Consider the following 13,878-nt stretch of genomic DNA (forward strand, 5'->3'; position numbering starts at 1 on the left):
GAGTCTCCAGCTTGCTAACTGCAGATGTTGGGACTTCTCAGCCTCCATAATCAAGTGAGCTCATTCCTTGTAATAAATCTCCTTATATGTGTAAATAAATACATAAATATCCTATTGGTTGTGTTTCCCCAAAGACGCCTGACTAATACAGATAGTAAAACACAAAGGAAAACAATCTACAGGAAGAAGGATAAGGTGGCGTGTAAAGAGAAGCAGAAATAAAAGACTCCGTTGCCTAGGGAGAAGCAGCACAGGGAAGCATCTTGTTCTCATAGTCCTTCAAAAGATCTGTCTGTCCATGCTCTCCTTGGGTGCCATGAAACACTCTGCTTCCCTATAATAAAGCCACTTTTACATAAGCTAGCACAGTGGGTTTCAGTTACCTGCAACCAAAAGAGCTGAAAAAGGTACTTGGGGAATCAGTACACTTGCAGTAGAAAGTCCTGGTCTCAATTCTGGCTGCTGATAATGCTACAAGGAGTAAGGCTCCCTGACTCATCCTAGCAAAACACAGGAGAATGTTTAAGACACAAGGCTGTAGGGTCAGACAGAACCTGCACTCAATTCCCAGCTTTGCTACATACTAGTCACGTGACTGCTGCTAAGTTACTTCACCTCTTCAAGCCTCAGCTTTCTTAATCTAATGACCCACGCGGTTGTTACAAGAATTAAAGGGAATTCTGAGCTCCAGGGCCATCATGGAAGGCCTTCTGGGTTATGTGACCCAGCAGCTCTGCTCAGTGCAGCAGCTGGCCCGGAGGAAGGGCTCAAAAATTAGCTGTTACTGTGTCTTTCCTTTTTATGTCACATGCCTTACCTGACTGTCACCAAAACCAAACTTTAAGCAGGTAAGAAAGGGCACTTTTAACACAAATAGACACAGACACCTGCAATAATTCATTTGGCAGTGGTTTTTCTGCTTCAGCTCACTGTTCCTTTCAAAAGAAATATATGCCAGATACTATACCACCACATACAGTAGAAATTACAGTGGCCATACTGTGTCTTTCAGGAAACCATTCTCAAGGGCCAAGAACCTAGCTTTTTAAGGCAAACTCTGTGCCAAAAAATAAAACAACATCCTACAGAAGTATTCAGAGCTCTAAAGTCAGTGAGACATGGGTTAAAAATCCCTGTGTGTTCCTGGTCAAGTTTCTTAATCTTTCTAAGCCTCTTTTTCTCATGTTTTCACTGGGGATACTTCACAGGCTTGGGAAGGATTAAATTAAGATATGTAAAGCTAACAACAGTAATAAAAAATAGAAAGTGCTAAATAATTGTTAGCTCGCTTATTTTCAACCTCAGAACAACCAGAAACTAATGTAGTCTACTTAATAATATACTAATAATCACTCAATGGCTCCAAGAAACAATTTTGCTATCAACTTATATGGGGCAAATCCTGTCAAGTAGGTTGAACCACTTTACCTTAAAGCTGTTGAGTAAGATTCTGAATCTAAACGCAATTATACTTTCCCCTAAATGTAGGGTAACCCTGAATTCCAGTTCATCCAGGATAGTTCTGGGCATAATTATTAATAGGGCCTCATTTCACTCTTGAAAGTGTTCTGGTTTGGATAATAAATTATATGATCACCCTATCTAAATAAAGTAAAATCTTTAGACAGAAGATAAACTTTTAAAATATGTTATTTCACCTCAGTGTTTGTTTATTGTGGTTTAAATTTTTTCTCTCTAGCTTTTGAAACAAACTGTGAAAACAGAGAGCATTTAGGGTTCTACATCCACACATGGAGCAGCTCACACACTGCCCACACTTAGGAGTTATGACGAAGTAGCAGGCCTTTATTTCAAAGAACAAGTCACATGAATGAATAGGGTAATGGAGCAGCACCATCCCACTGGGCAGCAATTGCTGTGTTTTATCAAGATCCATACCGCCCCACACTGATTTGTAATCAGAGAACAGCAGCACTCTGCATGCCTCTGGCAGTTTATCATATAAAATGACCTTTCACATTTACCATCTAATTTAACTCTCAAAAGCAAACACCATTTTCTGTTCCACCATCTTAGGTGCACCCAAGACTGCCACACAGTGGGTGACTACCTAGAAAGCCAAAGAGTTCACTCACAAGTTCTCTGATGCCCACCTTCTCCATACCCAAGATCTTCAGTCCTTGCCTTCCTCAGCTTTCGATTCTTGCTTTCCATCCACTCCCCTGTGGCTGAAAACCAATTTTTGACCTTCTAGTCTCATTTTGAACCCTGCCCTCTGCCTCCACCCCATCCAGATTTGTTTATGAGCCTCATGAAGCCAAAGCCAAAGATGAGAGGTCTCCTGGACATGCTCCTACTCAAGGACATGTGGTCAGGTCTGCCCTTTGCCTAGACCCTGACCGTCTGGAAAGAAGGATAAGACACTACCCCCATTTTACAGATGAGGAAACTGAGGCAGGGAAGTCAAGTGGGTTACCAAGGTCACACACCAGCAAAGCTTGAAGTGGAATGTGGGTCTTCTGAGTCCAGCGTTCATACTCTCTCCTACACCAGTGTGTCTCAAATCTCAATGTGTACTTACAAGGTCACCTACATAACCTTCAGGGGCCAATAAAAATAAAAATGCTGGGTCCTTTGTTCAAAAAGCAGGAAAAAAGTATTTTCCATTCTTCTCCAGTCTCTCTCTCGACTTGTCATGGTGTGTTTTCATTTGCTATTTAACACTGGGCTCCTTCTGCATGGGGATACTCACAGGGTGAATGCAGACCTCAAAGGTACTGAGAGCCTCCCCCAGGATTGGGCACATGGAGAATACTCATGTCCAGGTCCCTGCTGGAGGCAGAGGGCAGCAGTGGACACTGAGTCGGGGCAGGTGAGCCAGCAGTCATCCTGGCAGGATGTGGAACCACGCATGAACTAAGACTCCAAGCTCCCTGCCTATGCTCCAGTGCCCCGTTGAACTTCACTTACAAAACACAGATTCAAAGATAAAATTAGTAAGAATGCCAAGACAGCAACCACAGAGCATTAAACCCCAACCACAGGGCACCTCTTCTGAGCACGGGAACCTGTACAATTGCTGCTCACACAGCCCTGAACCCAGCCCTTGGGCACATGAATTGCCTGGGGATCTTGCTGAAATGCATGATCTGATTCAGTAGGTCTGTGGTGGCCCTGAGATTGTCCATTTCTAACCAGCTCCCCCAGGATTCTAAAGCTGCTGGCTTCAGACTATCCTTGAGTAGCAAGGTCCTACTCCAAAAGTCTTATTTTTTAACTTGTTTATTATGTCAGAGCCAATTACAGACCTTCTATTTCTTTCATTATTCAAATAAGGCAGGGATGAAAACAGATATTGAATACAAGTCACCTCCATTGTATCCTTAAAATTTGATAGGTCAGAAATAGCAAATCTCTTCACAATTATGATATCCCCCTGCCTGGCTTTAAAGACTTCATAGACAGAAGGGTGGAAAGGTACTTGTGCATATACTGATATCACTCAGGTAGCCATCACACAAAGACTGCCTGACTTCCCCCCAAGGTAAACAATGCCCTCCCTGCTGAGAGAAGGGCCTATTGTTGCAAACTGTCAAGTACAATTTTCCAAAACAGGAGCAAAGGCCCATTTCCTCAGCTCATGGATGGAAATGGCAGCTGAATGGTTTTGAGTTTTTAAAGGTATACTCTTTCAGGAATGGCAGTAACCAAAAACTCTAATGGAGAGAGGGGGCAAGACTTCTCAGAATACCTGTAACAGGAGCTCTCAGATTGTGGAGTCCTATTCAGTGTCAATCCACACAGTACATAAAGAATGAGATCTCCAGCAAACTGAGCCTCAGTATCTCCATCCCTAAAATGGGCCCAATGACACTTGCCCTGCCTCACAGGATGATGCCTTTGATCAAATCATACAAGATAATCAATATGCAAGGTTGTGAACTACAAAGTACTGTACGAATCCAAAGCTGGTGCTATTCAATAGCCTTAGAAAACGCTGGAGGTGACTAACGATTGTTATGTTTCAGCTGCATGTCCTACAGCATTTGAGGTATGTCTAAGGGGCAGGAGGTGTTAATAGAATACATTCTTTTAAAGGTGGAACGTTAGGAGACTGACAAATCGCTTTTATAACTGGAACAAACTGTGCCTGCCGTCCAGTAATACTGGGAAATCCATCATCAATTTGATTTATACCCAGCATCAATAAATCACACAAAGTATACCCTGTGCAGCCCAAAGAGTAAACAAAAGTAAACATTGTGTTTCACCTGCCTTGTTGGCGAGACAAAATGAAAACTCTGGCTACCTCAACTGGAATAATGCCTTTGGTCTCCGACTGGTTTGGTTATTTTTGGAACCATTTATGGAATATTAACTTTGCTCTAATTCTACAGGAAGCCACATTGGAAGTGCAAGGAAATATAAATGATTAAAAAGCAGAAGTGGAAAAAAAAAGTAACCAAGTATTTTGTCCCAACTTTCTTTAGCTAATATTATCAACTGCATCTCTTCAAAAGCATGAGACCCCAATTGCTATTCTTGCCTCACTTCTAACATGAGAACATTCAACATGGTTCACTCAATGGTGTTAGCAGATTTTTTTTCATAGTCTGTTTTTCCAGGGATAAACATAAGTGAAGAAATGATATGAGGAAGTGACATTTTAAATCAGTGGCAATGGTATTTTACAATTTATGACGTGGCGGTGAAGGAAAACTATCAAGTTAGCTGACCCACTAAGGAATCAAACTCTAATCTAAACTCCAGGTTATAACCAACTGAATTAGCAAACCACAAACAGTAAAAAATAAAAATAAAACGACGTATTATTTAAAGCACATTAGTTTTTAGACCTCCCAAGTTCACACGATACATTATTTTTCTTAAACAGGGTCTTTACAAGAAACACCAGCCTTAAGTGACACAAAAGAGTTTTTTAATTCCAATTAGTTTGGTGTCCTTTGTTGATATTATTCTGCCTTTTCTGACCAACAATAATGAATAACCCACAAGCGCTAATGAATAACTAACTCCCTTTGTCTGTCTCCAAGGACAGCAGAGCCCAACAAGAAATGTCAGAGGCCCCAAAGTAAAATATAAAACCTTTACAACGAAAATCTTCCTAATTATATAGTCCTACAGGTACTGAGAATGTGGAATTGTCTTAAATATTTAAATAGCTGTGTCAAATATGCTTAAAGTGAGGATCATAAAACTTCCCCAGATGCTTTGAAAAATGCATTTCTACTAGTCTAATTGCAATTCATAACTGTTGAGCAGAAAGTAGGGAGAAATGCCATTATTGGTACAATATAACTGGGATTCCATACTCACCAATCCTAGGAGGGCCAGGAAGCTGCCAACTGCAGAACATCCTCCACACTCACTCAGTGGCTCAGATAAATATGAACAAACACACTAACGTTGCTGAGAACCAGGAATCTCACTGACAAATGTGCAATGAGGAAGTGTGAGGAAGAACTCTGTAATGTTATATTTTAACTGGAACTCATTATCTTGTTCTGATATATTTCCCAACTCTGTCCACACATAAAGCCTAGAAACAATGACAACCCACGGTCAATAAGAACACCCTTTCATCCAGTTTTCCAAATATCATTTCCCACTAAAAGGAACTGAGTGTTTTTTTTTGAAAAATGTCTGATTCTAGGTCTGGGGCAGGGAAGTACAAGTGAGCCTAGAACATCTTGTTGTGTATGAAAGCAAGGAAGTGTTTACTGGGAACATATCAAAAGGACATAGGAAATGACTTGAAGGGGCTTCTACTGGCCAAATCTGGGACAATTTGAGCATCAGAAAGAATATTGTTGGTAATGAATTACAGCACAGTGAATTTTGAAAAAGAACACATGAGTCCACAGTGACGTTCAAAAAGAGAAGAGAGAGCAGCTCTTCCTTCCAGAAGAATACCAGCTAATAAACAAAGAAGGAATGCTAGAATCAGAAAATCACCATTAGGCAAGCAATAATGTAATAACTGATTAAGACAGGATCATCAATGGATGTTATGAAAGGTTATTTGAGAACAAGATATTCACCTAAGATTATTTATTAATTTTGAAAGAGAAAGTGTCCTTCACAACGTAGAGGTCTGGTGACATCACTTAGCCAGGTGATCAAAAGCAGCATCACCAATAGTAGGACGAATGAGCATTCAGTGCTTCCTGGCATAATAGAACAGGTGGTACACAAATCACTTATGTAGTATTCCTACCAAAAATGTTTCACCTGAATCCAATCATGAAGAAACGATCAGACAAACTAGATGGTGAGACAAGAAAGTGACCTGAACTCTTTAAAAATATCAACATATTTTGTCATGAAACACAAAGAAAAGTCAGGGGGAGAAGGTTGTTCTAGGTTAAAAGAGACTAAAGAGACATGACAACCAAATATAATGCATGATCTTTGATTAGATCCTGGATCAAATGAACAAAATGGCTACAATGGACATTTGGATTATAAGTGCGGAAAGGAAATAATTTATATTACAAAAAATAATGTAAGTAAAATAAAATAAGTAAAATTAATTTTAGTATGTACTGTATTTAAAGATATAATTATATACAAATGATACTATTGTATCAAAGTTACATTCCTTGGTTATCCTTAATGTATTTTAGTTATACAGCATGAAAGACACCTGCTTAGGAATTTGGGGGTGAAGCGTGACAATGTCTGCAACTTACAAGTGGTTCAACTTACTTGAGAGAGAGAAAGGTGGCAAATGCTAAAAAGCAAAATACGATAGAACATAAGATAAAATAATGTAAGATAAAATCTAACTTTTAAAAAAGATAAATTCAGGAGCAAACAATGAGTTTCATTTAAGAAATAAACTATGTATGATTGGCTAACTGAGTGGGAAGAGACGGGTGCGGCTCCTGAGAAAGCCAACTAAAAAGGATCGATTGGGGAGGAGTTGTCCCTTTTGTCCTTCTTTCTTCCACCATCACCCTTCTCAGAAGACAGACTCCACAGCAGGAGCTGGAGTGAGGCGGCTATGGTACAACCAAGAGGGAAAGACGAAGGGAAGCTCCATGGTCTTGGACCTGACATCCCTGAGAGTCCAACCATTAGAAGCATCGCCTACCCTGGCCTGCTCTTTGTGTGAGAAAAACAAACTCCTCTAACAGAGGTTCCCAAATGTTCTCAGGTCCCGACATCCTCAGTGTCTCAATTTTTTCATGGTGCCTGTAGGCCAAAAGGAACACCTAACAGTTCCATTTATTAAGTAGTTAGTTGTTAACGACTTAATGGTATTTATATATTAACAACTTATTAGCTGTTTGAAAAAAATAATACACATAAATTAAAAATAAAAGTATTCTTATTTCATTTTTAAATAACCAGTTACTGAGAGTACATGTGTTCCAACTGTGCCCTCTACTACTTCTCAAACCTTGTAATCAGAATCGACACCACCACCTTCACCTCCTATTCCACGCTGATTTTCACTTACCACTTGCTTTTTTTTTATTGTGGCAAAATATACATAACTTAAAATTTACCATCTTAATCATTTTTCAGTGTCTGGTTCAGTGGCATTAAGTACATTCACATTGTTGTGCAACCAGCATCACCACCCATCTCCAGAACTTTTTCATCTTCCCAAACTGAAACTCTTGGACCCGTTAAACAATAACTCCCAATTCTCCCCTCCACGCAGTCCACAGCAGCCATCATTCTACTTTCTGTCTCTATGAATTTGACTATTCTATGAACCTCATATAAGAGGAATCATACAATCTATGTCCTTCTGTGTCTGGCATATTTCACTTAGCATAATGTCTTCAAGGTTCAACCATGTTGAGGCATGTGTCAAAATATCCTTCTTTTTAAAGGTTGAACAATATTCCATTGTATGTATGTGACACATTTTGTTTATCCATTCATCTGCTGATGGACACTTGAGTTGCTCCCACCTTTTGGCTACTGTGAATAATGTTACTACAAACATGAGTATATAAAGTGCTTGCTTTTTTTTATCACTACTGAAAATGTAGCTTAGCAAAGATATGACATCACTAAAAGGAACATGGTGCAATCTAATGTCAAAACTATGAACCTTCTCAAGCTAGCAGTTGGCCTGGTGTTCAAAGGATGTCGAGTATCCCTATGTTTCCTTGCAAATTTAAAATATCCTGTGGCACCCCCTGAGTTTGGTATAGCAGTCCAGTGCCCTTGGTGTACTATTTGAGAACCACATCCTATGATATTAAAGCCACTGTTATTTGAGTTATCAGTGAGTAGAACTCAATCCTTACCTAACATAAACATTACAATCAAATTTATATTTCTCAGGAGGCCTCCACTGGAGATTCTCCAGTCTTCAAGTCAGATATTTGCTGTGTGGTAATCCTTTTCTGTAGACAGCTCCACTGGATTCGTGAGAATTGGGATAATTACTCTCAAGGCTTAGAAATGTATTTTCTTAGCCACCATGTAAACTGTACTTGGCCCCAAAGCAATGATATCCCATTGTGAAGGTTAATTTTAAATGTCAACTTGACTGGGCTATGGAGTACCCAGATATTTGGTCAAATATCATTTGGGGTGTTTCTATAAGTGTTTTCAGATGAAAATAACATTTAAATCAATAGAATGAGTAAAGTAGATTGCCCTTCCTAATATGGGTGGGTCTCATCCAATCAGTTGAAGGCCTAAATAGAACAAAAGGCTGACTTTCTGCTAAGAAAGAATTCTTTCCTGAATGATTGCCTTTGAACAGAGACATTGGCTTTTCTCTTGCGTTCTGACTCAAACTAAAACATCAGTTCTTCCTGGGTCTCAAGCTTGCTGGCCTTCAGCTTGGAACTACACTATTGCCTCTCCTAGTTCCAGGCCTTCAGACTTGGATTAGAACTAAGCCCTTGGCTCTCCTGGGTCTCCAGCTTGCTGACTCATCCTATAGATCTTGGGACCTGTCAGCTTTCATAATCATGTGAGCTTTTATATCTTTTTATATATATCTCTTTAGATAGAGAGAGAGAGAGAATACATATATTCTTTCTTTCTTTCTTTCCTTTTTTGCTGAGGAAGATTGGCCCTGAGCTAACATCTGTTGCCAATCTTCCTCTTTTATTTGCTGAGGAAGACTAGCCCTGAGCTAACATCTGTGCCAATCTTCCTCTATTTTGAATGTGGGTCACCACCACAGCATGGCTGACAAGTGGTGTAGGTCTGCGCCCAGGATCCAAACCCACAAACCCAGGCTGCTAAAGTGGTGCACACTGAACTTAACCACTATGCCATGGAGCTGGCTCCCAGAATATATATATTCTATTGGAAGTAGATATAGATATAGATGATATATAGATGTATCTACTATTGGTTTTGTTTCTCCAGAGAACTCTGACTACTACACCCACAGAGACACACGTTCTTTGGTACCTACCCCCTGGGTCATGGCATTGTCAATAATGCATGAGAATGCAATGACAAAGCCAGGGAAAGATGTCAATCTCGAGCTTATCACATCATCCCCAAGGTTAGAACCCTTCCAGAGCACACCAGTGTCATCAAGATAGATCTAAACTCCTTGGTGTGTCATTCATGACCATTCATCTGGCTTCTGCTTATTCCTCTCCAGCCTCATCTCTTAGCATAGTCTCCACGCCCTCCAATGTAGAACCACGTGAAAGGCCACGAAGTGGACCACGATCTCTCCCCTCCAGGTTTTGAGTATGCTTTTCTTTTTACCCAGAATAAGTTGCAGATAGCCCCCTCACATGCATACGTACACACACACACACGCACAGAGGACAGACACTTTGATTCAAGGCTAGCTCCTCATCCTTCAGATGTCTGCCTAGATATCCTACTCTCCCCCTAGATCCTCTTACCAAGCACCGGCTGGGAACCCCTCCAAATGCTGCCATATCACCCTGAGTGTATCCCTATCAGAGCCCCAACTGTGCTTTATTTTAACTGCCCATTTATTTGTCTGACTTCTCCAACTCTTGAGGGCTAGGACTATGTTTTATTGGCTACTGTATCCCCCAAACAGTGGCTTACCCACAACATATGCTCAACAATTATTTGTTGAATAAATGACTGGATGAAGTTTAAACAGTCTCAGATCACCATTCTCAACAAGTTATTAACTTAGTTTAGGAACTGTCAACTAAGATCTGAAAGGGACACATTCAGCTACTGCTGGCAGTATCCAGACCACCAGTGGCATCCAATCTGCAAGGCCAGGGGGATAGTAATACTGTTGTCCTTGACCTCTTATCCATGCCCACACCTGCCCCAACCATGCAGATCTACAAGAGTCAGCTTGGAAGCTGAGCAAGGAGCCAGAAAGTCGAAAAGAGGAGAATCAGGAAGCAGTACTAATCCCTACCTGAGTTCCAAGAGTATTAACCCAGAGAGTTCACTCTCTCTTACGTATCTGAAGCATTTTTTTAACACCATGATTATAACTATAACCACTTCTGGTCACCATCAAAGCGATATTCTTAAACTCCTTACTGGCTGGCAATGCTGAAGTTACTTATTCTTTCGAGACTTTAGTTCCCTTATTGGTTAATCAACAAAAGCATACAACTCAGGACTGTTGTGAGGAATAACTGAGACTATGTATTGGAAAGCACTTAACACATACCTGATACCTGCTAAGTTATGATATAATAAATGCAAGCTACTATTATCACCATTATTATTGCCAGTCAGGATTTCAAACACAAGTATATATAAAAACAAGCTACAGTTCACTAATCAAGCATAAGCTGAAAGATTTTACTGGGCCTCAGGCCCTGAAAATCCAAACATATGAGCTTGACATGAAGGAACCTAGCTTACCGTACCGTGAACATACAGACAATGACAGAACTATTTGGGATGCAGCCCCCAGGGAAGGTTTCTCCTATACTTATACTAAATATCAGTAGTTCTAAGAAATAAAACAACTCAAAACCAAACCTAGGCCAAAATAAATAAATAAAAAAGAAAAGAAAAAAGCTACACATATGTTTAGTTGTGTTTTTTTTTAATCTACCCATTTATACCAACTTCTCCATACACAGAAATACACAGACACTAAAACAAACAACATTTTGGTTACCTGTCTGATCTAAAGCATTATTCACTACAGCTGAGTGAGTTATGAGTTAACTGGGTGAATGGCTATTCACAAGGCCACTAGTAATTATTTTGATGGCATAAATACTTCATATAAATATTTAAAACTAAATGCTAAAAATACCTTAAAGAATATATAGTTGTGCTATTTTACATAACAAAGCTATATTTTACCTATCTTTCTTTTTCTAGCCCAAATACACATATAATTTGCAATATAACCTCAGTAAGTCAACAGCAGTTTCTATAGAGTATGTCATTCAAATAACTTGCTATTCTCCAACAATTATTCTTTAATTTAAAGTATTTGGTAATCCAAACACTACTGAATTAAAATCACATTCTCTCTGCATTTCAAATTAACCAGGTTTTCCAGTTCTCCACAAGCACAAAAATATATCTTTTCATTATTCTCTTCTAGCTCCCTTCTTTCTTGTCACTAGCCATATATAAAAATTATAGGTTCTGCTCTGAGAATAGTTTTTTATCATTTCTATGTATAAATTCCTCATTTTATTAGCCATTAAAATTTCTCCCTTTTTTATCCTTTTCCTTCTAAACAGCACCTTTCTTCTAGCACCCACCTACCATAATGACAGTTGCAGCCACCTCTCTCCTCTATGGCCTGCAGAATCCAGCCCCTGATGAGCCAGGGCAGAGCTCTGTGTATCCAGAGGGCAGGATCTTGCTAAACTTGCTCTTGCCCTTCCACCACCACCACCCACCCTACCTCCCCATTTCTGATCTTTCTATCTCACCTTCTACTCTGTTTCACAGTCCCATGGGGTGTCACATTTACCACTGTGGCCCTTGCCCTCAGACACATATACACATTCACCCCCTTACCAAGCAAGCTACACATCATTTTGAGACCATCAACTTTGACTCCGACATTGAATCATATATTTTTTCATAGGATTTGCTGGCAGAAAAGAGACTAGGGGGAGAAAAAAATAGTGTCCACTTTTAAAAGATCCCAGAAAGACAATCCTACCTTTCCCAGGATTTGGAGGAAAAGGGTTTCCAAACTCCTGTTGCTTTGGCTTTAAAGTGTGGGGCCCTGACATGCCTCCGGCCTGGGTGACCTGGTATCGTGGCTTTCCATTGGTGAGCACTTGTCTCCTGGGGCTCAAGGCAGGCAGATGGATGGGGCTCTCAGCCATGTTGCTCTGAGGAGCCATCCCTCCTCCTGAGGGCATCTTGAGATGGAGGCTGTTAGTAAGGCTTCCGATAGCAGGGCTTGGTGTGCTTCCACAGGACGATGGGCCAGGAGTCCCTGAGTGGGCTCTGATGGGAGGAATGTGTTGGCCACTGACCATCCCAGGCCCCTGTGGGGTTCCTGATGTCCGGTGGAGATTCATGCTGCATGACCTTCCATTCATTCTGAAAAAACCTGTGGCCAAGATGGTCAAATATCCAATGGCACTAATGACTCCTTTCAGGCAAAGTCCAATAAGTTATCCATGGTGTGGGTTATTAGCCTGTTTAAAAAAATAAATGCAGGCATTTTTTAAAGTAAAAATGAAAATAAATTACAGCGAGTTTTCAACCTGTACAGCATTCATATCAGGAAGAAAAGAGGCACTCTTAGCAAAATGATCTTTTATGTAGAGCAGGGTCATCAAATACATGCTTCACTGGCAAGCACTCTCCCCTCCTGCATTCATGGTAGACATGGATTATGGATCACTGCATTGTTTTGTTTGCCACTGAGCCCTTCTCAATACAGTGCTCTTGGCAACTACAACCAATCTACTGGTGCCAGCTTGCAAAATGAAATTTACTTTGCTCCCTAGAGGATCTGTTCATACTAGTTCACTTTTGCTATAGTGAGTTTTAGAATTCCAAAAGCATCACCTTCATGAGCTGTGAGAGCAATGCTTCAAAGTTTCCAGTAAACAAACAAAAAGCAGATATGGCTTCTAAATGAGATTATGAGGACATTAAACCATCTCAGATTTTCACCCTTAGAGCCATTTTTTCACAGTCCCTAGATTTACAAAAGATAAAAATATGGGCCTGGGAATGCTGCAAAAGCTTCATACATCCATGTGTCCAAATATTCACAGCACCATTAGAGTCTTGGTTCCATACTGATCCTGAGTTATGGGGATGGAAATACAATCAACATCACAATACTCTCACCTTCCATTAAGATCCTAGAAAAGGAAAAGGCTGCGCAAAATGCTTTATGGAAAGCACAAGGACAAAGAGCCCTTCTAAAGTTGAGTAGGTTCACCAAGCACATGGCAAATTCAGCATAGTTCCACGAAACTTCCATCTGCCATCCCACTAGCCTCTTCCTCAACTGGCAGAGGGAAAACCAAAAGAACTGAACTGACATGGCCACTGGACATCATCATACATCCGTATGTAACATGTCAGTACTCCCTGGTTAAAAATCATTAGGAAAGACCCCTTCCTCCCGTGATCAATAGGTCCCCAAAATATATGCAATGAGGTGACTAAGTGCCACTACTCCAAAAGAATAACAGACAAAGTCACAATCTGTATTCTTTTATAAAGACATGATAGTCATGGAAAGAAGCCAAAGCTGAACAAAGACAGGAAATATGGACTGCGTGCAAAGTAGTAGTGGCCAGATACCCTCAACTGGATAATTCTATCTTTTTCTGTATGATCCACTCAATGCCTTAGACAAATATTTCCAACTCAACTCCAAAATGAATGGCTCCATCAATCATCAAGGACAGGATATCAAAGAGGGCAAAGTTTTTGAAGAGGTTTTTTTTCTTTTATCATTTTAGAAAATCAAAAATATTAAATTTTCAAGTCAACCACTCACTG

At 40.2% G+C, this 13,878-nt stretch overlaps 1 protein-coding gene across 2 annotated transcripts in view; it reads right to left on the reverse strand.

The window, feature by feature from the left end:
• The window catches only part of GLIS3 (GLIS family zinc finger 3), a 446,896-nt gene that overhangs the window by 420,814 nt on the left and 12,204 nt on the right, over nt 1-13,878 (reverse strand). Inside the window, exon 2 of one of the 2 annotated variants that reach the window (XM_001491923.6) lies at nt 12,065-12,551. The exons of the other annotated variant lie outside the window; for it this stretch is intronic. Coding sequence (XP_001491973.1) covers nt 12,065-12,452 — 388 coding nt within the window. The 5' untranslated portion in view covers nt 12,453-12,551. The remainder of the gene's footprint in view (nt 1-12,064; nt 12,552-13,878) is intronic. 2 annotated transcript variants of the gene reach the window in all.

This window comes from Equus caballus, chromosome 23 (assembly GCF_041296265.1).
Source record: "Equus caballus isolate H_3958 breed thoroughbred chromosome 23, TB-T2T, whole genome shotgun sequence".
NCBI classification, from domain to species: Eukaryota; Metazoa; Chordata; class Mammalia; order Perissodactyla; family Equidae; genus Equus; species Equus caballus.